Source organism: Callionymus lyra, chromosome 12 (genome assembly GCF_982586985.1).
Source record: "Callionymus lyra chromosome 12, fCalLyr1.hap1.1, whole genome shotgun sequence".
Lineage (NCBI taxonomy): Eukaryota > Metazoa > Chordata > Actinopteri > Syngnathiformes > Callionymidae > Callionymus > Callionymus lyra.
This window is the reverse complement of record NC_141829.1, coordinates 7818565-7846484: the sequence shown is the minus strand read 5'-3', so window position 1 is coordinate 7846484 and position 27920 is coordinate 7818565. Positions and strand designations below refer to the sequence as shown.

The 27920-nt window shown below is 35.3% G+C and overlaps 1 protein-coding gene across 1 annotated transcript in view; it reads left to right on the top strand.

Annotated features, from left to right (window-relative positions):
- The first annotated feature begins 6441 nt into the window (after positions 1–6441).
- ramp1 (receptor activity modifying protein 1) overlaps positions 6442–27920 on the top strand; it is a 39334-nt gene continuing 17855 nt past the window's right edge. The window contains exon 1 of the mRNA XM_087804005.1: positions 6442–6910. Coding sequence (XP_087660131.1) covers positions 6853–6910 — 58 coding nt within the window. The 5' untranslated portion in view covers positions 6442–6852. The remainder of the gene's footprint in view (positions 6911–27920) is intronic.

Here is a 27920-nt window from a genome sequence, read left to right as displayed (position 1 = left end):
ATCAAACAATTTTCAACTATAATCCAACAAATTTCAACTATAATCCAACAATTTTCAACTATAATCCAACAATTTTCAACTATAATCAAACAATTTTCAACATTAATCAAACAATTTTCAACTATAATCAAACAATTTTCAACCGTAATAATTTTCTTTAACTATAATCCAACAATTTTGAACTATAATCCAACAAATTTCAACTATAATCAAACAATTTTCAACTATAATCGAACAATTTTCAACTATAATCAAACAATTTTCAACATTAATCAAACAATTTTCAACTATAATAAAAAACATCAACTATAATCAAACCATTTTCTACTATAATTAAAAAATTCAACTATAATCGAACAATTTTCAACTATAATCAAACAATTTTCAACTATAATCGAACAATTTTAAACTATAATCAAACAATTTTCAACATTAATCAAACAATTTTCAACTATAATCAAACAATTTTCAACCGTAATAATTTTTTTTAACTATAATCCAACAATTTTCAACTATAATCCAACAAATTTCAACTATAATCCAACAATTTTCAACTATAATCCAACAATTTTCAACTATAATCGAACACATTTTTTTTTCTATAGTAAAACAATTTCCAACTGTAATCAAACCATTTTCTACTATAATAAAAAAATTCAACTATAATCGAACAATTTTCATCTTTAATCCAACAATTTTCAACTATAATCCAACAAATTTCAACTATAATCCAACAATTTTCAACTATAATCCAACAAATGTCAACTATAATCAAACAATTTTCAACTATAATCCAACAAATTTCAACTATAATCCAACAATTTTCAACTATAATCCAACAAATTTCAACTATAATCCAACAAATTTCAACTATAATCCAACAAATTTCAACTATAATCAAACAATTTTCAACTATAATCAAACAATTTTCAACTATAATCCAACAAATTTCAACTATAATCCAACAATTTTCAACTATAATCAAACAATTTTCAACTATAATCCAACAAATTTCAACTATAATCCAACAATTTTAAACTATAATCAAACAATTTTAAACTATAATCCAACAAATTTCAACTATAATCCAACACATTTCAACTATAATCCAACAAATTTCAACTATTATCAAACAATTTTCAACTATAATCAAACAATTTTCAACTATAATCCAACAAATTTCAACTATAATCCAACAATTTTCAACTATAATCCAACAATTTTCAACTATAATCAAACAATTTTCAACATTAATCAAACAATTTTCAACTATAATCAAACAATTTTCAACCGTAATAATTTTCTTTAACTATAATCCAACAATTTTCAACTATAATCCAACAAATTTCAACTATAATCAAACAATTTTCAACATTAATCAAACAATTTTCAACTATAATCAAACAATTTTCAACCGTAATAATTTTCTTTAACTATAATCCAACAATTTTCAACTATAATCCAACAAATTTCAACTATAATCAAACAATTTTCAACTATAATCGAACAATTTTCAACATTAATCAAACAATTTTCAACTATAATAAAAAAAATCAACTATAATCAAACCATTTTCTACTATAATTAAAAAATTCAACTATAATCGAACAATTTTCAACTATAATCAAACAATTTTCAACTATAATCGAACAATTTTAAACTATAATCAAACAATTTTCAACATTAATCAAACAATTTTCAACCGTAATATTTTTTTTTAACTATAATCCAACAATTTTCAACTATAATCCAACAAATTTCAACTATAATCAAACAATTTTCAACTATAATCGAACAATTTTCAACTATAATCAAACAATTTTCAACATTAATCAAACAATTTTCAACTATAATAAAAAAAAATCAACTATAATCAAACCATTTTCTACTATAATTAAAAAATTCAACTATAATCGAACAATTTTCAACTATAATCAAACAATTTTCAACTATAATCAAACAATTTTAAACTATAATCAAACAATTTTCAACATTAATCAAACAATTTTCAACTATAATCAAACAATTTTCAACCGTAATAATTTTTTTAAACTATAATCCAACAATTTTCAACTATAATCCAACAAATTTCAACTATAATCCAACAAATTTCAACTATAATCCAACAATTTTCAACTATAATCCAACAATTTTCAACTATAATCGAACACATTTTTTTTTCTATAGTAAAACAATTTCCAACTGTAATCAAACCATTTTCTACTATAATAAAAAAATTCAACTATAATCGAACAATTTTCATCTTTAATCCAACAATTTTCAACTATAATCCAACAAATTTCAACTATAATCCAACAATTTTCAACTATAATCCAACAAATGTCAACTATAATCAAACAATTTTCAACTATAATCCAACAAATTTCAACTATAATCCAACAATTTTCAACTATAATCCAACAAATTTCAACTATAATCCAACAATTTTAAACTATAATCAAACAATTTTCAACTATAATCCAACAAATTTCAACTATAATCCAACAATTTTAAACTATAATCAAACAATTTTCAACTATAATCCAACAAATTTCAACTATAATCCAACAAATTTCAACTATAATCCAACAAATTTCAACTATAATCAAACAATTTTCAACTATAATCAAACAATTTTCAACTATAATCCAACAATTTTCAACTATAATCCAACAATTTTAAACTATAATCAAACAATTTTCAACTATAATCCAACAAATTTCAACTATAATCCAACAATTTTCAACTATAATCCAACAATTTTCAACTATAATCCAACAATTTTCAACTATAATTGTTTGTCAGGAGGTCAGGGGTGAAGACCTGCTGCAGGAGGACAGTAGAGATGCAGCAGCAGCAGCAGATAACGAGTATTTCAGCTTCATCGTTTCTCTCCAGAGTCAGTTTCAAGTCACATTCGTGTCACAAACGTGTTCCTGGAGCTGATCAGTCGTCAGAGTCGCATTAATCACTCCAGGAATCCTCACGTCCACTCGATCCACCTCTTTTTTTATCCTCAAAGGCCAAATGTCTTTTATTCCGACACTCGTTCTCTCGCAGCTCAGCTCGTTCCTTCGATCCTCAGGCTCCTGATGATGAAGATCTTTCTTTTCTGCTCCCATTAAAACTTTTCTGACGAATTTTCTTCTTTTTCACTGACGTTCACTGTTTTATTTCTCTTCTTATCAGAACATCTGTCCGTCCTTTAATACATCCATCAATACATCCTTCAATACATCCATCCTTCAGTACATCCATCCTTCAGTACATCCATCCTTTAATACATCCATCCTTCAGTACATCCATCCTTTAATACATCCATCCTTCAGTACATCCATCCATCATCCATCCTTTCTGCCATCATTCTATCAATCCATCCAGCATCCATCCATCCATCCATCCATCCATCCATCCATCCATCCATCCATCCATCCATCCATCCATCCATCCATCCATCCATCCATCCATCCATCCATCCATCCATCCATCCATCCATCCATCCATCCATCCATCCATCCATCATTCATCTATTTAACCTTCCATCTATCCATCAACCCATCTATTCATCTGTCAGTCTTGTCATCTGTCCATCCATCTTTTCTTCTATCATCCATCCTTTCATCCATCCATCATCTCTCCATGATCCATCCATCTATTTATTCATCCATCCTTCCATCCATCCTTCCATCATCCATGTGCCCATACTTCCATCTCTCCATGATCCATCCATCTATTCATTCATCCATCCTTCCATTCAGTCATCCATCCATCCATCCATCCATCCATCCATCCATCCATCCATCCATCCATCCATCCATCCATCCATCCATCCATCCATCCATCCATCCATCCATCCATCCATCCATCCATCCATCCATCCATCCATCCATCCATCCATCCATCCATCAACCCATCTATTCATCTGTCAGTCTTGTCGTCTGTTCATCCATCTTTTCTTCTATCATCCATCCATCCATCCATCCATCCATCCATCCATCCATCCATCCATCCATCCATCCATCCATCCATCCATCCATCCATCCATCCATCCATCCATCCATCCATCCATCCATCCATCAACCCATCTATTCATCTGTCAGTCTTGTCGTCTGTTCATCCATCTTTTCTTCTATCATCCATCCATCCATCCATCCATCCATCCATCCATCCATCCATCCATCCATCCATCCATCCATCCATCCATCCATCCATCCATCCATCCATCCATCCATCCATCCATCCATCCATCCATCCATCCATCCATCCATCCATCCATCCTTCCTTCCATCCTTCCATCAATACATCTTTTTATCCATCATTCAATTTGTCAGTCCATCTGTCCATCCATCCTTTCTGCCGTCATTCGATCAATCCATCCATCATCCCTCTAACTATTTCTTCCTATGATTATCTTAAAGATTACATTTTTCAATCACCACTAAATCCGACGGTTGACAAATAATCCTTGCCTTTTTGTGCCGATGTTTGTTTTATCTCTTTATCTTCAGAGACGAGCGGCTGTGAACGACGAGTGAACTCACACTGGGAGAGATCAGAGAAGACGTGTCAGCGACTGTAACTTCCTCTTTAGAATGATCAGCATCAAACATGATCCTGACATGAGGAGTAACATCTTATTCCTAAACACATGTTTCATTGAAGCTCAAGACTCGTGCCAGACACTTCCCTCACTGCACTTAATACTTCCTCTGACCTCGCTTTTGAAGATCAGAGTCTGATCCACCACTGTTTTCCTTTCAACCTGAAGGTGGGCGAGCGTTGGACCGACGTCTCCTTCAGCCTCAGCAACTGATGTAACATCAAACATTTGGCCAGAGAAGGACAAGAAAAACAAATAAAAAACTTCAGCCCTGAACCAGCCCACGTCCGTGAGTCATCCTCCACCGATGGAGCTCATGTTTATGGAAAATGAGCTTCATCGCAACTTTTCATCATCTCAATGAACGAATCAAAAGATGACGAGGAAACGATTTTCTTTCTCCATCAGCGGTTGCTACAGCGACGAAGCTTCCTCCTCCTCAATCATCAACATTTACTTTGCATCGAAGGCACGACAAGCAAGTTTCTCCGTCTGACTCTACAATTTTGTGCGTCCTGACAAAAAACATCTTTTCTCATTTCTAAAATTGACCCTTTAAAAAGTTACGTTTTATTCTTTTTTTGGTAAAAGAGCAGCACACTATGAGGACCCAAAAATAAATTCACAACTTCTTGAAAATAATTTATAAAAATTCAGAGACAAATAAAGAAACTTTTAAAAAAGAGATAATAACCTTTTATTTTTGTTTATCTAGTTTTTTTTAAGGATTTTTTTAATCAGTTTCAGGATTTTTAAATATATTTTAAGACTTAAACAACTTTCAAGATTGATCCAATTTGTTTCAAGACAAATAATACAATTAAAATGACTGCTTATTATGTTTATTTATCTACATTTTTTTTCAAGATTGTATCAATTCCTTTGCAATTTTGATAATTTGATTGAAGACTTTTAAATGTATTCCAAGAAGAATACTTACTTATTATTATTAATGATATTTATTTATTTACATTTATTTAAAAAAAACAACAATAATAATAATAATCAAAATCTGTTTTTAATCAAAATTAAACTTTTACATTTTGTTGTATACAGAAAAAAATAATTACTTGTATCAATTTGTTTTTTGGGTTTTGTTTTGCAAATTTCCTAAAAGAAAAAGTTTTGTTCGCTTTTGTTCAAGATGTAAATTTGTTTACAAGTTTGTGAATCATTTGTTTGTGTTTTTTTCAGATGAGGAAAGGAAAACAAAGTTAAGGGCAGAACAAAGTTAGCCTTTTAATTTAAAAAAAAGTATTATTATTATTGAGTCATTTTTATTATCCCTCACCACTCTTGTGTTAAACACATTCTTTTCGAATTTTCCAACGATTTTTATGCGTTTAAAAATATTCTCATCCTCTTGATTCTTACGCAAGGTCTAGCCGCAGTTCCCACAACAGCCGCTAGATAGCACTGTGCGACAGAACCAAAAAACAAGTTTTGTCATCGGACCTTAAAAGTAAAAGTAAGTAAAAAAACGAAATAAATAAATCGGAGAATAACTTTTCTTTTTATTTCTCTTCACAACACGTGTGTCTGAAACAAATCATTACAATTATCACAAAATGAAAGTTTTCTATCGTTAGAAATCTTTGCTATGAGTTTAGAATTAGATGGAAAACCTTATTTTTGTCTGAATTAATTCACTTAAAACGTCACCACGTGTGAGTAGAAATCGTGACTTTGGATCAGGATCTGCTTTGTGAAAATGTTTCGAGCCTCATTGAATTCGTTCATTACTGTCTGATGGAAAAAACTATCTGTGCCCCCTCTTTTCCCTCCCATGTCTGGGTCTCCCTTCCATTCACCCGGTGTCGTGTCCTCATTGAGAGACACACACACACACACACCCTCTCTCTCTCACACACACACACACATACGGGTCCCAGTGCGCACCGTTGCGCAGCACATCGTGGTTCTTCCATCATCTCCACTCGAATGATGACTTGAAATATCCTCCAACTTTCTCAGTCATAGTGGAAAGGTGGTCGAGGCGTGACCCAGGACAGGTTTGGCATCAGGGACCAGGACCAGGACCAGGACCACCCACCTTCTCCTGGAGCAGTTTGATCCACACTCCTGTGGTGATGACACTTCACGTGGATTTGTTGCTCGTCATGTCACATCTCACCCGGTGAAGCTCCTGCTTCTTCTTCTCCTTCTTCTTCTTTCTTCGACACTTTCACACCGAGAAAAAAAACTTCAGACTGCGGATCTTTTTTTTTTTGTTGTTGCGCGAGGCTGGAAGGATGAGGTTCCACTGCGGGGAGGATCTGCAGAAACACACGCTCCTCTGGCTGCTCGTGGGTGAGTTGACTTGGACGCACACCTGGAGATATATGTTCGAATATCAACTCTTTAAATAAGATGATTGATTTGTGTCAATTTTTGAGATTAATTTAGTTCAGGAAAAGTTTTAATGGTTTGACGCTAAATAATTACGTTAAAATGAGGTATAATGACACATTTATATGGTATACGTAATAGTGGTGACACTATAAATACAAATATAATTGAAAATGTATAAATAAATTATAGAAAATATATAAAAATCAATGTTGCTATTGATCGAAAATAAGTTCCTTAGTATGGTTGCTACACATGTTGGATTAAAGAATGGATCCACTGTTAAATTAAAACATCAAAATTGGTTTGTTGAAAAAATGTGAAGTCTAAAAGTTTATTATAAAGTAAGTAATCTCTAAATAATGTTATGCTTTAGTAAAAAAAAAAAAAAAAAGTTAAGATTTTAAATTGAATTTGGTATTACAATTAAAAAAGTGCTTATTCTTCATTTACAACCTGAGTTGCTAGAGTTAATCCCGGCACTCATGTGGTTTGAAGGAGAAAAACGAGTCGTACAGTCAGTTCCACATACTTGGACCTCTTATTTTGGGTCATAGAAGAATTCCTAAGAGTTGTTGAAATCATGTGACGGGTAACACGAACCAAAATCTGATCAAATAAATGATCTTTTTATATTTTTCCATCAGCATCCATTTTTTATTTTAAAGAAACATAATGTTCAAAAAAATGTACGTGATGATGTTTACAATTATTGTTTTGATTAATATTTAATAGTTTTTATTCATGTTTATTGAGGAAAAAGCAGAATTCATTACTTACAGCAAATTGAATTCCTCATTAACTCCGTTACCTCCGGCAAGGTTAACATGTATTTGCTGAAGTTTATCTTTCTGCTCGTATAAGTTATTAACTGGATGTCAAAGGAGGAAATCCAGCTTTAAAAAAGACAAACTCTGAGCAGTCTTTGGCTCATTGTTATCTGATGAAACCTCAAAGAATGTTGGAACTGAGAGCGCCACCTACTGAGATCTGACAACAAATGTCTATATTTAAGAAGATAAGCATCTTCTGTTCTTGGTACGGATGGACGGACAGATCGACAAATGGACTGATCGACGGACTGAATGACAGACACACATGAAGTAGATATTTGGATGGATGGATAGAGTGATGTACATAAAAACAAATGGATGGATTAATACTTGTATAGTATGAATGAACGAGAGATAAATATTTGGATGGAATCATTGACCGACAGTGAGATGGATGTTTTGATTGATGGACAGATAGACAGACGCACATGGATGAGTAGACAGACAGATCGATATATGGATGGATGGCTGGACAGACGGATGGAAAGATGGACGAATTGACTAACCATAGTCATGTACGGATGGATGGATGGATGATGCACACACAGACAGATGGATGAATAGACAAATAGATAGATACTTGGAATGATGGATGAACTGATGAACTGATGAACAAATGGATGGATGGATGGATGGATGGATGGATGGATGGATGGATGGATGGATGGATGGATGGATGGATGGATGGATGGATGGATGGACAAATGGATAGATAGATAGATAGATAGATAGATAGATAGATAGATAGATAGATAGATAGATAGATAGATAGATAGATAGATAGATAGATAGATAGATAGATAGATAGATAGATAGATAGATAGATAGATAGATAGATAGATAGATAGATAGATAGATAGATAGATAGATAGATAGATAGATAGATAGATAGAAAGATAGATAGATAGATAGATAGATAGATAGATAGATAGATAGATAGATAGATAGATAGATAGATAGATAGATAGATAGATAGATAGATAGATAGATAGATAGATAGATAGATAGATAGATAGATAGATAGATAGATAGATAGATAGATAGATAGATAGATAGATAGATAGATAGATAGAAAGACAACACTAGTGACTGATGGCCTCTTCTGTGAAGCACCTCTGCTGCCTGCAGATATGAACGCTGACACACTGATACTCATTCATCATGGTTATCCGGCGCCGCCTGTAATATTGGACGTCTCAGGATTCAATTTCCACTCATCGTCCACCTTCTCACCACTAGAAGAACGACAGATTGCTTGAGAAAGGGAAACATCCGGCAATTTCCACGACTCCTCCGGCAGGATTGAATATGTCGTTGCTCAAGTGGGTCACGAGGTAATGAGGTCTGCAGGAGGGGTTGGGTTCCTGACATGTCTGGGACCTCAACAAAGGTTTAGTCGGTGAGCTTTGATCTTGGAAGAAAAACAATTAACTTTTGGCTGGTTCGAGTCGCAATAACCCGAGTCTGCAGCCGAGTCAGAGGTATTAAGATGTGCTGACGGGTAAAGTCACGCTCAAATTAAAAAAAAAGTTTTTTTTCTCTATTGTCTCGGCAGGAACGAAGGAACTTTAATATCAAGCAAATCAATGTTTGTTATTATCTTTTGTTTGTGTCTCTAGAGCAAATTTAATATGTTCCATGTTCTCTGTTATGAACTGTATTAATCAGAGTAAAACCAAACTTTCTAAGTGACACGCAAAGTTTTTACTCTATCCCTAACCCTATCCCTATCCCTATCCCTATCCCTATCCCTATCCCTATCCCTATCCCTATCCCTATCCCTATCCCTATCCCTATCCCTATCCCCATCCCCATCCCTATACCTATCCCTATCCCTATCCCTATCCCTATCCCCATCCCTATACCTATCCCTATCCCTATCCCTATCCCTTACCCTTACCCTATCCCTATCCCTATCCCTTTCCCTTACCCTTACCCTATCCCCATCCCTATCCCTAACCCTTACCCTTACCCTATCCCCATCCCTATCCCTAACCCTAACCCTAACCCTTACCCTTACCCTATCCCTATCCCTATCCCTATCCCTATCCCTATCCCTATCCCTATCCCTATCCCTATCCCTATCCCTATCCCCATCCCCATCCCTATACCTATCCCTATCCCTATCCCTATCCCTATCCCCATCCCTATACCTATCCCTATCCCTATCCCTATCCCTTACCCTTACCCTATCCCTATCCCTATCCCTTTCCCTTACCCTTACCCTATCCCCATCCCCATCCCTAACCCTAACCCTTACCCTTACCCTATCCCCATCCCTATCCCTAACCCTAACCCTTACCCTTACCCTATCCCTATCCCTATCCCTATCCCTATCCCTATCCCTATCCCTATCCCTATCCCTATCCCTATCCCTATCCCTATCCCTATCCCTATCCCTATCCCTATCCCTATCCCTGCACTGTCAAGCCTTGCCTGAAAAAGACGCCAAAATAAAAATCGTAACGTATATAATATAATTGTAGTATAACGTTAAACAGTACGATAACATAACATTTAAAAATGTTGATATAAAAGTGTAAAAAACTATGGAACAACACATAATTATTAATTTAAATGTATTTCTATGTGAATTGACTTGTTGATTTCAGTGACTAGTTGAAGTTGAAGTACTTAAGTACCATCATCAATCTAGCTAGTACATTTAACATGGAAAGTTTGTTTTGTAGGTAGTTGGTGTTTAATATTGAGCGAATTTCCTGTTTTGGGGGATTTTAAAATTTCTATTTTGACCAGAATCCTCTCGTGTAGATAAGTGAAGATTTAAAAAAATTGCTCTAGTTTAAATAAGTACATCAAGTTTTGAGTCTCTAGTGGCAAGATTGAAACTTTACAAATAAACAGCAGCAAAGTCAAGTTAACCTCAAGAATCATTTGGATACAGGAGAAGGTAAACAACTTCTCTTTCTTTGCCAGCGTGATTACTTTTTCAAAGCCCAGCAGACTGACAGGAAGTTGAAACCGAGGCCCAAGGTCATCTCAATGTCGGGCTTTAGAAGCTCAGGTATCTCTTTCATGCGGCGACTAAAGTGATGCCGGTTATTTCTTTCAGATCAATACACTCACACTTTGCCGGAAGGATCAGGTTTCACACCTTCATGATACAGAATAACAGCCGCGATGTGGTTTTCACAGATGATGGTGGAAAACAATATATATTGAATGAAATAAGGTCCACGATGCTAAAGAAGGTCACGGTTTTCATCCGTCACAACATCCTAATGTCGATCTCCAACTTTCCTGATGCACACACATGTGGTAAATATTGAAGTTTCTCTCCAAGATGCAGTTCCTGAAGTTCCTCATCATGACCATGTTTTAACTTATTACTTTAAAAAGTCTGAAATCTGGGCGAACGAGAGGTTACGAGAGCCCATTATGACGTAATAATGGCTTCTTGGTCGATTGACGACGCGTGGTGACAAACCTCATTGCTCGTAGTGAGAGCGTTTTGTTTTGTATAAACACACACACACTGATGATACAATAGAGTACAACATCACAACAACACACACTTAAATCAACACACTAACTGTTAAGTGTGTGTTGCTGTTGACATGCTAGCATTTTGCTAGCATGTATTTTCTTTAGCTTCATCGTCTGGACTTCACTTAAAAGAAAAGAGTTCATGAGGATTAGCAATGCTAGCATAACTGTACTCTAGCTAGCATAGCTGCTTGATAGTGTTTACATTGAGTTTTGTATCAATAGCGTATGCATACATGACACAAATATGATATTATTTTAGCATTAGCATGTCGTTTTGTCGATCATAAAGTGATGGTTCACCCAAATTTCAAGCTTCACTCATTTTCTACCTACCCTCATGACGACAAAGGATTATTTTCAGATAAATCAGTATCTTTTTGGACGCAAAAGTAACAAGAGCCACTTTTCTTCGCCTAAAAACACTCTTAAAAACATCCAAATACCTCCATACTCTTGGTTTGAAAGAGTTTTCGACTATAATCAAACAATTTTTAACTATTATCAAACAATTTTCAACTGTTATCAAACCATTTTCAACTATAATCAAACAATTTTCAGCTGAAATCAAACCATTTTCTACTATAATCAAACAACTTTTAACTGAAATTAAACCATTTTCTACCATAATTAATCAATTTTCAAATATAATCAAGCAATTTTCAACTGAAATTAAACAATTTTTAACTGTTATCAAACAATTTGCAGCTGAAATAAAATAATTTTCAACTATAATCAAACAATTTTGAAATATATTCAAACAAATTTCAACTATAATCAAACAATTTTCAACTATAATCAAACAATTTTCTACTATAATCAAACAATTTTCAACTATAATCAAGCAATTTTGAAATATATTCAAACAAATTTCTACTATAATCAAACAATTTTCAACTATAATCAAACAATTTTCAACTATAATCAAGCAATTTTCAACTATAATCAAACAATTTTCAACTATAATCAAACAATTTTCAACTATATTCAAACAAATTTCAACTATAGTCAAACAATTTTCAACTATAATCAAGCAATTTTCAACTATAATCAAACAATTTTCAACTATAATCAAACAATTTTCAACTATAATCAAACAAATTTCAACTATAATCAAACAATTTTCAACTATAATCAAGCAATTTTCAACTATAATCAAGCAATTTTCAACTATAATCAAACAATTTTCAACTATAATCAAACAATTTTCAACTATAATCAAGCAATTTTCAACTATATTCAAACAAATTTCAACTATAATCAAACAATTTTCAACTATAATGAAACAATTTTCAACTATAATCAAACAATTTTCAACTATATTCAAACAAATTTCAACTATAATCAAACAATTTTCAACTATAATCAAGCAATTTTCAACTATATTCAAACAAATTTCAACTATAATCAAACAATTTTCAACTATAATCAAGCAATTTTCAACTATAATCAAGCAATTTTCAACTATAATCAAACAATTTTCAACTATAATCAACCATTTTTCAACTGAAATTAAACAATTTTCAACTGTTATCAAACAATTTGCAGCTGAAATAAAATATTTTTTAACTATAATCAAACAATTTTGAACTATAATCAAACAATTTTGAACTATAAGAAAACATTTTTAAACTATAATCCAACAATTTTCAACTATAATCAAACAATTTTTAACTATAATCAAACTATTTGCAAAGATAATCAAACAATTTTCAACTATAATCAAAATATAAGTTAATTTTATATTATTCTATATAACAAACATCATAACTAACTTTGTAAAACGAGTTACCAGAACGAACAAATCAAAAGAAACGACACTATTTAAAACACTTTATTTTCTAATGTTGTAAAGTGTACATGAAGTGATGATAAACTCAGTGATCCATTAGATCCGTGGTGTGTCAGCCTGAGAGAGATTTCTTCATCCACTTATATATTAGCACGTCTGTATTTATAGAAACGACCTCGGGCTGAGAGCATGAAGCATGAAGACATGAGCGAATCTACTTGAAGTGTGCAGGTCTCCCTGAGCGATGGTCATGTGCTGAGGACCACGTCCTGCTCCGGCAGCAGCTCCTGGGCATCAGGACCACGTCTCGTGGGAACCCGGGGAGGCCTGAGCTACTCTGGGGACTCCATGACATCCTTTATCTCTAGATCTGAGGGAGATGTTCTGGATGAATGGACCAAACATCTAGAAATTGATCAATAAATGGTGATTATAATGTGATATAAGAAGATAATAAATGATAAATATAATGTAATATAAGAGGATAATAAATGATAAATATAATTAATATAAGAGGATAATAAATGATAAATATAATTAATATAAGAGGATAATAAATGTTAATATAATGTAATATAAGAGGATAATAAATGATAAATATAATGTAATATAATAGGATAATAAATGTTAATATAATGTAATATAAGAGGATAATAAATTATGAATATAATGTAATATAAGAGGATAATACATTATTAATATAATGTAATATAAGAGGATAATAAATGATAAACATAATTAATATAAGAGGATAATAAATGTTAATATAATGTAATATAAGAGAATAATAAATGTTAATATAATGTAATATAAGAGGATAATAAATGTTAATATAATGTAATATAAGAGGATAATAAATTGTAATATAATGTAATATAAGAGGATAATAAATGTTAATATAATGTTATATAAGAGGATAATAAATTGTAATATAATGTAATATAAGAGGATAATAAATGTTAATATAATGTAATATAAGAGGATAATAAATGTAAATATATTGTAATATAAGAGGACAATAAATTATAAATATAATGTAATATAATAGGATAATAAATGATTATTATAAAGTAATATAAGAGGATAATAAATGTTAATATAGTTTAAAATAAGAGAATAATAAATGATGAATATAATGTAATATAAGAGGATAATAAATTATAAATATAATGTCATATAAGAGGATAATAAATGATTAATATAATGTAATATAAGAGGATAATAAATGATAAATATTCAACTGATATATTCAATTATATTCACTTGCTTGTGTTTGAAGTTTATATATTATGAAATATTTATGCGCAAACAAATAGATAACTAATGGGATTTGCATTAATCATTATTTAATCCAGTCTCTGTCAGGCTGATGTGATTTTACAGTTTATTCTCCCCGTAAACATTAATCTGTCTCAATAGATAAATGGATTTCTGTCTAAATCTGTCTTCAACACAAACTCTGAAATGTCAAGCTTGGTTAGATCTGGAGAAAAGCACCGACTTCCATCGACACCTTCTATAGTCGCGGGTTCATTCTACCGATCTACTGGAAATAATTGTTAAATCAAAGGTGGAGGAGGTATAAACGAAGTTTAGACGCTTGAATGAACACGAGAAACAATCTGAGCAAAAGATTCACTTTCGCTGTGAATTAACTTTGACAAATCAAGTGATAAAAACAATAGACTGTTAATAATCTGTTGTAAATGTTGACGTGGTGATGGTATAATCTGTAATGTATTTGATACGTCGGCAGTTTCTGCTGCTAGTACTTCGAAGGACAAATACATTAGGTACTGCGACGAGTGATGTTTTTTCAGGTTCAAAAGACTAATGACTCAACGTGGAGGTTCTTTTGAATCCAATACCGTGAGAAAATCTTCATCAATAGACAGGCTGAGCCATGGAAAGACTTAAGACTTAATTAGCTCAAGAACAACATCGTGGACTAATAAGGTTTTAGATATTTCCTCTTGAAAGTCCAGATCTGATCTAAAGTACGGGCGAAAGAATGGATGTAGCCAAAAGTTTCCAGATCTGGGGACAGATTTAGTTACTTTCAGTGGACTTTGGTGAATTGGATTTTCTTTTAAATCATTCTCTTGTGTTGAATCCTGTTGAAATGAAGGTGTATCTGCACTTCTCAGGCTAATTCACTTACTTTACTCATCTTGAAGTGGGTCGTTCATCTTAATTCTTGCTCCACTCAGAAGTTTTTTTGCAGAAGTATGTCATTGTCCAATTAAAAGTTTTTCTATTGAGGCTGAAAAATCTGTTGTGGATGTTCTGTCGAGGCTGCAAATTGAGATTAAAAGGTTTCTAGAGACCTGAGTTGTAGTTCTTGATCCTGAGACCACTTCCTTATGGTTAGTAAGTAAGTAAGTAAATGTAATATTTATAGAGCGCTTTTCCAGACCAGGGTCACAAAGCGCTTAAAAAATCAAAACAATACCCAATGAAATATATCCTTAAAAGGTCAAGACAACACAGAGACAAACACAAGAGTCTCAGAGAATCAAGTAAAATCCTGCACCAATAAAAGTGTCTTCAGATGTTTCTTGAAGGAGTCAGTAGATCATCAAACACAGAGATGGTTCCAAAGCTCAGGAGCAACAGTCTGGAAGGATTTCTCTCCTCTGGTCCTGAAGCGTGTTCCGGAACCATCAGTAGATTCTGATCCACAGACCTCAGAGCCCGAGCTGGGGTGTAAGGCTGGACCAGATCACCGATGGAAGGTCTGACCATGAATAGATCTGAAAGTAAGAAATACAAAAAAGTTGAAAGTTGATCCTGAAAGAAACTGGCAGCCAGTGAAGAGTTTTAAGGATCGGAGAAATGTGAGTTCTTCTACGAGAGCAGGTCAGAATTCTCACTGCAGAGTTTTGTATCAACTGCAGGCGAGACAGATCCTTCTTGTTTAGACATGAAAACGAAGTGTTACAATAGTCCAGACGAGAAGAAACAAACGCATGGATTATAAGATCTATATCATGTTGTGACACAATTTTCCTAATTTGGTTTCCTTTGGTCTCGGACATGTTTAGATCTCCGGTCTTTCTCTCCAAGACGCAGTAAGTTCCTCATCATGACCATGTTTTCAACTCATTACTTTATAAAGTTGCTCTGAAATCTGGGCGAACGAGAGGTTACGAGAGTCCATTATGATGTAATAATGGCTTCACTCCTCCTCCAGCCAGCTGTAATCATGCCCCCGCTTTGTTTATACAACGAGTCCCTTGGTCAACCAAAGTGATGCCAGACGTCCACACGACTCATTAACCTGCCGCGCGACCGGTGCTAGTTCCGACCACTAGACTCATCCTGGCACGATTCATTAGTAAACATGTGTCTGCAAAACTGTAACCCAGTTTTCCAGCGTCACGCCTGAGCTGCCGATGAGCGAGAGTTGAGGCCCTGAGGTCCAGTCGAGCGTGCGGATTCCTGTGTGTGCAGCATTCATAGCAGGAGAAGCGTTGACAAGCGTCCAGGCGCCACGATGCTAACAATTATTTCAGCACCTTTTGCTGGTGGACAACAGAGCGTGTGTGACCGGGGAGTCTGACTCTCGCTTCTGACACTCTTTGTGTGGCACAGAGAATGGAACTCAGAGCTTCTCACGTACGTAAACACGTCGTGCGAAGTGACAACTTCAGCATCTGCGGCCGAGAAGTCCCTGCAGCAAAATAACCAGTCGGTATCTTCGCAAACTGTCGACAACCTTTGGTTTTGCTGACGCGCGAGAAGGCGAGAATCGTTGACAACGAGAATAACAACGTTTCATAGCATCTTACTCTTGCTTCAATCTCCATGCGTGCGACCTGGAAAGTAAACAAAAGGTTTTGAAACTTTTTTTTTATTTGAAATGGTGTTTTATTTAAGCATGAAATTGTTTATATATATTGGATAATTTGTAATTAAAGTTTCTGATTCCACCTTTTGGCTTTTTGGATTAAGAGGCTCTCGGTTCGATCTTAGCTCTTTGATCGGGTCGTTGCGTTGAAACCACTGATGGCTAATGTTGATGTTGCTGGCGTTGTGTGCGGGAATTGCGGGAAATGAACAAGAGTTGATCCTGGAATATATAAGTCCTGTATGAAGGCAAACGTAAGATGACATTTCTCCTTGAAACTTCTGTTCCTCTGTATTTTTTGTTGGTTAGCTTGAATATAAATCAGTGCGTCATCAGCATACACAACACTTTGAACATGTTCTTAAGTAATAAAGACGGTTTAAAAACGTTTATTTCTCAAGGTCTTGGTGTTTTTCTTGGACTCTGAATCATTTCCTTAGAGTGGGTTTAAAAACTGCCGGAATGTTTAGCGTTGACGCCAAGTTTTAGCCGGAGAATTTAATTTGATTGAGAAGTCTTTTGCTTTTCACTTGGACTGAAGGCTGATGTTCTTCTTCCTGTTTCATAACCATCAGCCTGATGTCACTTCCTTTAGAAAAAAAACTGGCTTTAGAAGATAAATTGTAGCAGAATCAAGGTGATGAACTAATGTTGGAATTTTGGTGCCAAACATTTATGTAAAGTAAAGTAAATGTAAGCAATTTTTCCAACACACATTTAGCCTTACTTACTTGCTAAGAAAATCTTTAACTATTGTTGTGTTGTTTTACCACTGAAGTGACTATTGGACTATTGGAAATATATATTAACCTTTTTATACATTTTTCTTTTCTAAATATGTTCAAGCTACTCGCTAGCTCACAAAGAAAAAAAAGTTAAACTAAGAACCTTAGAAGTCGTTTTAATCTAGATTTTAAACTGGTTCATAAATCAAAATGAACACTTTTGAAAATTATATTTTTTATCAAAGATTATTGAGCGACACTTTCAAATATTTATATTATATACATACGTGTTGTTTTACCACTGAAGTGACTATTGGTCGACTCTTTACTAGTGACGAGTTGAGGTTTTGTGAAACTGCTAATGAGGTTTTCGTGATACAATTTCATCACTTTCGATGCTCTCAGTTTAAAACAAACATTTTTGAAATAGTCGTTCAGAGCCGATAGTGCCACCTAGCGGCCCATGAATGTTATGACACCTTTCTTATCCGAACAAATAATTGGTTTGGACGCCCCGGCCAGAGTATGTTGTCAGCCTTCAGACGCGTCCAACAATCAAGAACCTGCATGTGCAGCTTAAGCCTTTGTTCAATTACACGCCGCCAGTCAAGCAGAGCAGCTTAAAAATTCATAAACCATTTCAAAGGCATGTAGTGGAAAATTCTGTTCGCCTCTGATGAACAGATTACCGGTGTAACTTGAACTGATGAAAGTTTTAGAGGAAACCTTTGCTGGTGGTCGGGGTTGAGCCGTTATGCCCCCCAGACGACGAAGGCGGGTCATGGGAAAGCGTTCGACTCAATTTACTCAGAAGCCGAATTAGGACGAGAAAAATAAGGTGGAAAAATGTACTTAAGTACTAAAAAAAGCGAGAGAAAAAAAAAACAGTTTAAAAAAAAAGAGGTGATCTAAGTTTGCAAATTAAATATATATTAACCTTTTTATACACTTTTCTAAATATGATCAAGCTACTCACTAACTCACAAAGAAAAAAAAGTTTAGAAGTCATTTTAATCTAGATTTTAAACTGGTTCATAAATCAAAATCACTTTTGAAAATTATATTTTTTATCAAAGATAATTGAGCGACACTTTCAAATATTTATATTATATACATATTTATGTATCAATAATACTTTTCGATTTATTGAAGTATTGAGAAATCAAAGTTTGCGACGTTTACGGCTTCTAAAGTTCGTAAAAACGTCATTATATGGGGCTATTTTTGTTGCTAAAGCTTTGTAAATGCGTGAAAGGATTTGCAAATATATACGTGTATCTGTACGGTCATCCACAAATGCGTAACTCGATATACAAATGTGGAACTCGATTTGTAAATGTCTTATTCAGAATAACGCAAAAGAAAACATAATTTGTGGCTACGAGATAATTATCTTGCGGAATCACAAACAAATTTAAATCTTTTAGTTCATGCATTTACACGTTTAAAAGGCTTTAGCAACAATAATAGCCCCATATCACGATGAGCTACTTTCAGGGACAAATTGAATCGGGGTCAGAATTATTACATTAAGTTGGAGCGGTGGAGTCATAAACTGATACGTTTAAGTCGATTTATTCACTGCATGCTAGCGTGAGAGCGTTGTTGGATGAAATTATGCGACACAGCTTAACTCGGGCGTTCTTTAAAAGGGGGATTTCAAATCTTTCCGGTGTTGGTTTTTCTCCCATAAAGACGTATTCGTAACATATCCTCGCGGAGGTGATCCGGTGACCCTCCTGAAGGCTTGAGTGAAACCATAATCTTTTCTTCTTTCAGCCGTGACCACGAGATCACGGCGGAGGTTAGAAATGGAACAGAATCTGAAAACGCTACCTCTGTCCTGGAGATTAGTTTGGATTTAAGAGGAAGACCTCGGGAGGTTAAACGCGACCCAAAAGCATTAATTAGACTTAAAAGAACAGCTTTGGAAAAGGGAAAACATGGCTTTTGAGGGCAGACAGGAAGTCGTTTCGGAGACTTTCACGGATAATTTCATGACCCGCAGCAGCATAAGGGATGTCGTCACGGTTGTCGGCCAAACACGAGCGTTCTGTCCTCTGGCGCGTCGTATGCAGATGAATCTTGACTTCTGCCATCATGCGTATTTGCTGTGCGATAAATCAGGCCTAATGTGTTGCTTTCTGCCGCGCGGTTGCTCAAGTTCTCGCCGTGGTTTTTAAATTAAACCACGTTATTGTGGCTAATTTAATATCTCTCTCGCACGCGGCCGTGTCGATATTGCTGCTGATGGTAATGAGACGCACCGATGCCTCCGCCAGGAAATGAACGCGTCGGCGTTTCCCTGAAAAGATAACAGCGCCGTTGTCAGATGCAGGTGCGTTGACATCGTTAATGTTCAAATAACACTTTTACTACAATGGGGGAAAACTAATGAAGTCACAAGAGGATGTTTTGAAAGGTAATTCAGGATGTAAATGAAGGTTATTTCAACATTGTATTTGCGGCTGTTTACGCTTCCATTCACACACTGATGGAAGTAGGCTGCAACCCGTAGAGACACGCCTGAAAGTGATAGTTCACCCAAAATTGAAACTTCACTCATTGTCTACTCATTGTACTCACCCTCATGTCGATTTAGGGCTGAGATTATTTTCAGCGTAATCTGTTCCTTTTTAGAGTTGTAGGCAAAGCTGCTGGAGTCAACTGTATCCTCTCGTCCTTAGTCAACGCTGGTATCTCGCTTGACTTAAAGTGATAGTTCACCCAAAATTCAAACTTCACTCATTTTCTACTCACCCACATGTCGACTAAGAGTTGGTATTATTTTCAGAGTAATCTGTTCCTTTTTATAGTTCTAGACAAAAATGTTTGTTCATTTTAATGTAGCGACTGGAGCTCAGTTGTCTCCATCTTCATCTTCGTCCAAAAAGACACTTAAAAACATCCAAATACTTACTATACCATACTATACCATACCATACTGCTCGTCTGTAACGTCCCTCTTGTACTGAATACTCGACATGAGAAGAATTGATCAGAAAAAACTTAAACAAGTCTGTATTTTAAACTAGTTTGTGGCAGGTGTGAAAGCCTAACAGGGCTTTAAAAATATATACACTAGAAGCGGTCGAGATATGATGAGGCTTCACTACAAGACGTTACACACGAGCAGTTTGGAAGTATTTAGATGTTTTTAAGTGTCGAAGACGAAGATGAAGACGAAGACATCTGAGCTCCAGTCGCTACATTAAAATGAACAAACGCTTTTGTATTTAAAAAGGAACAGATTACTGAAAATAATCCCAAACCTTTAGTCGACATGAGGGTGAGTAGAAAACTAGTGAATTTTGGATGAACTATCACTTTAAATCAAGTGAGATCCCCGCGATGACTAAGGACGAGAGGATACAGTAATTTTTGTCTGTAAAAAGCAAAAGATCACTCTGAAAATAATCCCAACCCTTAGTCGACATGAGGGTGAGTAGAAAATGAGTGAAGTTTGAATTTTGGGTGAACAATCACTTCAAATCAAGCGAGATCCAGGCGTTGACTGAGGACGAGAGGGTGCAGTCGACTCCAGCAGCTTTGTCTAAATCTTTAAAAAGGAACAGATTACTCTGAAAATAATCTTAGCTAACCTAGATCAACATGAGGGTTAGCACAATGAGTAGACAACGAGTGAAGTTTCAATTTTGGGTGAACTATCACTTTCAGGCGTGTCTTTGCTGCGAGGACCTGGTAAAGCCCCAGAACTCTCCCAAAGGAGCTGTAATAGGTAGATCTTGACCTCTTTTCCTCCGACTGCTGCCTCCACAATCCAACCTTTGATGGACGGATTAACACGATTATAATTTAGAACTTGGAATAATGAGAGCAGCAGACAAACATTAAAGCGAAAAACCTCATCTGTGACTAAATATCCTTTTAATTATTGCTGCGATTTTTTTTTTAGGAAAACAAATACCCCCCTCAAGAGAAAACTCATCTGCTCTCACTGATAACAAAGACGCTGTAGGTCATTGAACTGGATACACGGACATCAACACAAAAGCCTGATGATTTATGCCTCCATGTTGTTTGAGGGCAGAACAAGAGAAGTCAACAGGGAGGTGTTCCTCTCCCCGCAAATGAATCCATAGCACTCGCTCTACTGCCTCGGTGAGCACCTCAGATACGGCGGCGGAGAAAGGAGGCGCTTGTATCCGAGACAAACAAATAAAAAGAAAGCAGTTTTCCAATTACAGCGAAAGATAAAACGTCCTTTTTTTCTTCCTGCTTGTGGAGAAATGGGGGTTCTTCAGCATACGAGGACCTGACGAAGAGGGGGATTAAAGAGTGAGAGAATCGCTCACAGCAGGAGTAATCTAACCGCTGCCGGATCTGAAAGCAGGTATTGTCGCCGCAGGAAATGCTTTACTCACTCCATCGGCACTGAAGAGAAGTGAAACAAAATAAATTATATCTCCTCAGTCCATGCCGCGGAAATGGCAGTCGTCCATCACGAGTTGGCCTCGCCCCAAATCGTTTACCGTCCACTGAAAAAACAACAAGTAACGTTAGGAAATCTTTTTTAGACGTTTCTTTTTTTGTGTTTTCTTTAATGGGACATGGTAGATTTCCTTGGTGGTGCATCTGGATCCACCAAGTTTTTCAACGTTTTTATATTATGTGCCTGACTTCAAAATACCTACAACAATAAATCCTACTTTTACATGACAAAATGTAGTTTTTGTTGTACATAAAACGACTTTTTTTGATGGTCTAGTGCAGTTGTTGCAAAAACCACCAGGGCCTGGCTCAGTACTCGTCCATTTTTGTCGGACAGAAGTAATTCATCATTTAGATAATTTCTGTTGAATCGATTAGTATAGTCTGAAAGAAGTTTTATTTTGAAAAAAAATGCCCAATTCCCTGTGACGCTTGCAATAAGACGGTTGTCCTTTAAAATCTTCAAAACTAAAAAAGTACATTTTAAAAACTGTCTGGCATTTTATCTTATTTTTTTTTTTTCTGTATCTATCAAAACTCGAAGGTCGGTGAATGAAAAATGTTTCCTTCATTAAACTCATTCATTTGCATAACTAAACTCTAAATAAAATAAATATAATAATGTCAAAATAAATTAATTATTCACTCATGAAATAGATAGTATACATTTAATGTTCTCCTGTGTTTGAAAAAGAAGTGATTTTAGCTCCTTGGCAGGGGTATGAGATGTCAAAGTGTCACATATTGTCAAATATTGCTTTCATTTAGTTAAAAACGGGCATGAAATACAGGCGATAACTACAAAAACAACTCTTTTAATTCATGTGTTTTTTTTGCCTACAAGAGCCTTCAAGTGACTCTCTTAACCAGAAGCAAAATGAGAAGCAAGAGGGAATATTTTTTTTTTAGGAAGTTCTGCATCAGCAGTTTTTGCTCAGATCTGCAGCAGCAGCACTTGATAAACAGCAGCAGATTTCATAAAAGTGGAACATGTTTGGGGTGTAAATGTTCAGTTACATGGATCTATTTGGCGTTTTCTAAATTGGCTCGTGCTGGTACGTATCTGACGTCGATGCGCTTCTTTCGCCTCCGTTTGCAACTCATGCTGACAGGGCTATCATCGAGCTCCTCACCTCAGTGATCCCCCCGCTCACATCCAATCACACGCCTCCGTGACACCCCGACTCCATCCCTGCGTCGACTGATTGTGTTCCGTCGCTCGCTGGTCTCCGCCAGACTAATGGTGGACTGTTTACACCTCTTCACCATGAACGCTTCTGGTGGATTACGCTCCTGGAATCTCTTGTAACTGCTCGAGAAAATACTTGGAGTTCCGGCGAAGGCATTTTCTATCAATAACAGAGCAACGCCAAGACCTTCTAGTGATGTCAGAGCAGTACAATCATCCTGATAGTTTTGATGAGCAACAAGAACTTTTGAAATGCACTTTGTGTCCTGTATGTATTTTATTTATTAAAGGAAAATCTTGACCAACCCGTCCAAAATCTACTACTTTTTATGGTGGTACTTTGAGTTTGACATTGGAATTTGTTGCTAAGGCTAGGTACTGAAAAGATTCTACTGACAAATTAATAACTCAGTCTGTTACGAATAGAAAATTTTGACCACAAAATAATACTGATAAAAGAGTAACTTTTTTTTTTTTTTACAGTTGGCAAAATACTACCCAATAGTAATACTGACAGAACAGTATTTCTTTTTTGTTTTACAATTGGCATTATTCTACCCCAAAATAATACAGACAGAACAGTAACTTGGTCTATTACAATTGGAAAACTTCTACCCCAAAATAATACTGACAAAACAGTAACTTGTTTTTTTTACAGTTAGCAAAATACTACCCAATAGTAATACTGACAGAACAGTATTTCTTTTTTGTTTTACAAATGGCATTATTCTACCCCAAAATAATACAGACAGAACAGTAACTTGGTTTATTACAATTGGAAAACTTCTACCCCAAAATAATACTGACAAAACAGTAACTTGTTTTTTTTACAGTTAGCAAAATACTACCCAATAGTAATACTGACAGAACAGTATTTCTTTTTTGTTTTACAATTGGCATTATTCTACCCCAAAATAATACAGACAGAACAGTAACTTGGTCTATTACAATTGGAAAACGTCTACCCCAAAATAATACTGACAAAACAGTAACTTGTTTTTTTACAGTTGGAAAGATACTACCCCATAATAATACTGACAGAACAGCAACTTAGTCTATCACAACTAGAAAAATAGTATCCCAAAATAATACTGACAAAAGAGTTACTTGTTTTTTTTACTGTTGGTCGAAAGACTACCCCATAATAATACTGACAAAACGGTAACTTCTTCTACCCCAAAATAATACTGACATAAGAGGTTTTTACTATTGATTCAATATTGCTTCCAAAATAATACTGAAAGTACGTGACTCAGTCAACGTGTAAAACGATGAAAAGGTGTTGATAGTTATGTTTTTTTATTTTTAGAAACATTTTTTGGTGCGTACTTGCGTTCAATCTTCTAGTACCTGTGTAAGTAAGGAAAATGTCCGCGGACAAGGAAGTGACAAAACTCAAAAAGCTGCTTGGTTTAAGTTGGTCAATAGGACCAGGTTAACTCAGATTAACCATCAGGAAGAACACTAACGTTTGTTTACCTAATTTAAGACCAACTGATTCTGGTTTGTGATTTTCCGTTCTTTATCTTTGTTCTTGTTTCTCGAACGCTCGATAACTTCTGTATTGATCTCTCCTTGTACAAGTAAAACTTTAAACCAATTCTGATCTTTGATATCTGTTCTCAACAATGGGATTTTTCTGAATATTTTGATCATCTCAAATCTTTTCTGCGTCACTAGTTTCTTAACATAACATGCACAGTTTTATTGTTGTCAATAAAGTTATGTGTTATGTTAATAAGTGAGTGTTGAAAGTTTGCTTGTATCCCAATTTTTTTGCTCTTAGCTCAAAGCATGTGACGAAAATTGGTTTTGTCTCTGTAAACCAGTGGTGTAGAAAATAAGTTATTTTTCGAAGTCATTTTTGAAGAAAAACAAATCTAACAGCGTCACACCTGTGCGGAGAATCTGAGTCAGAAGAACGCAGAATATTCCAAAAAAGGACAAAATGTTGGCGAGATGTGTTGTCGGTCTCTGATGATTGATGTTCTAGAAGCGAGGGTGGACACGTCTGAGCGAACCTAACGAAAGTACAGGCGACTCTTCCAAACATGTGTCAGTTTTTGATGTTCACAGGCGGATGTTTTACTTCTCCTTACGTCACTCTTTTTATTCATTTCATATCCAGTGACAACATGGAGTCTGAGTGAAAAGGCTTAAACAAATAAGATTACACAATAGAAAAATCATACAACGTAGCGTTAAAAACATTTTTATGATAATGCTGAAGATTCATAAATAAAGCTGACGAAGTCTCATTTAATAGTTGTTGATGATACAGCTGATGAGGTTTTATAATACATTGGACCAGGTTTTATGATACAGCTGATGAGGTTTCATGATACAGCTGATGAGGTTTCATGATACAGTTGTTAAGGTTTCATGAAACAGTTGATGAGGTTTCATGATACAGCAGATGAGGTTTCATGATACAGCTGATGAGGTTTCATGATACAGTTGTTAAGGTTTCATGAAACAGTTGATGAGGTTTCATGATACAGCAGGTGAGGTTTCATGATACAGCTGATGAGGTTTCATGAAACAGCAGATGAGGTCTCATGAAACAGCTGATGGGGTTTCATGAAACAGCTGATGAGGTTTCATGAAACAGCAGATGAGGTTTCATGATACAGTTGATAAGATTTCATGATACAGCGGATGAGGTTTCATGATTCAGTTGATGAGGTTTCATGATACAGCAGATGCGGTTTCATGATACAGTTGATGAGGTCTCATGAAACAGCTGATGAGGTTTCATGATACAGCTGATGAGGTTTCAGTTTCAGCTATTTATTTAAAAGGACAATGTGCAGTTAAATTAAAAAGATCATGATACAGTGGATTAAGTTTCATGATACAGTTGATGAGGTTTCATGATACAGCGGATGAGGTTTCATGATACAGTTGATGAGGTTTAATGATACAGCTGATGAGGTTTCATGGTACTGCGGATGAGGTTTCATGGCACTGCGGATGAGGTTTCATGATACAGCTGATGAGGTTTCATGGTACTGCGGATGAGGTTTCATGGTACTGCGGATGAGGTTTCATGATACAGCAGATGCGTTTTTATGATACACCTGATGAGGTTTCATGATTCTGGTGGCCCCGCTCTAAATACCTGAACAACTTTTTTTAAGATAAAGAAATTGGTTCAGGAACTTAATATATCTAAAATAATTATTCTAACAACTCTTAACAAAAGTATTTGTGGCAGCGTTTATCCAAAAAACACGCAAAATCATCAGTTTAACTTCTTCTGGAAACCTTTGCACAAAGGAAGCTCCACTTTTGACTGACGGCTTCTTTAAAAAAACGTACTGAAAGGTGGAAACATTATCCTGTGACTTTCATATATTTCGCTGAGGTCAAGTTGTGTTTATTCCAGCGAGGAGGAGACGTCCACGTACTTCCTGCCCACCACGTAACACCTCTTCATTGTTGCCGCTGATCCATTTATACCTCAAACACTCCACTCAAGTACTTCACACGACTACAGTATCTTTCATCATCAAACACTCTGTGTGTTCATACGTGTGTCAGAACACTGGACACACTTTTTAATACAACATTTATTCTCTTCTTTTAGTAATTTAATGGTAGATAATTATATTCTATAAATCAAATAAACAGTAGTTACATTTAAATGATTATTTCCCAAGGGTTATTATTTGATGTAATTACCTCTGTAAGTGAGTCATGTGTTGATTAAAACGTAAACCGATACTCGGATACTTTTCTTGGAGACTCCTGGACCGAGGCAGACGCTGTAGTTCGGCTGAATTCAGATAAAGACATTTGAATATGGAAAACCAGAACTTCCGTGTTTGTCGTCTTTGCAAGTTTGCATTTGTTTTGATCAATTATGCAAAACCTTAAACAAGAAGAACGAAGTTAAAAAAAAACAGCAACACAAGTCACAGAATCTGAGAATCTTAACTCCCTTGGTGCTAAAAGTTGTTGCATTTTATGAAAGACTACGAACAGATTTTTGTGACGGATACTGAATTCTACAAAGTTTTAGCCTGAGAAACCTGGGTGTTGTATTTGATAAAGACATGTCTCTTGTTCGACACTGAAGAAAACTTACCAGAAACTGTTTCCTTCAACTGAGAAAAATCTCTAAACTTAGGGAAATGTTGTCGGAACATGATCTGGAGCTTGTAATCCATGCGTTTGTTTCTTCTCGTCTGGACTATTGTAACAGTTTGTTTTCATGTCTTAACAAGAAGGATCTGTGTCGCCTGCAGTTGATTCAGAACTCTGCAGCGAGAATTCTGACCCGCTCTAGTAGAAGAACTCACATTTCTCCGATCCTTAAAACTCTTCACTGGCTTCCAGTTTCTTTCAGGATCAACTTTAAAATTCTGGTTCTTACTTTCAGATCTATTCATGGTCAGGCTCCTCCTTACATCACTGATCTGATCCAGCCTTACACCCCAGCTCGGGCTCTGAGGTCTGTGGATCAGAATCTACTTATGGTTCCTCGCACACGGCTCAGGACCAGAGGAGAGAAATCTTTTCAGGCTGTTGCTCCTAAGCTTTGGAACAATCTTCCTCTCTCTTTGCGCTTGATGGATCTACTGACTCCTTTAAGAAACATCTTAAGACGTTTCTATTTGT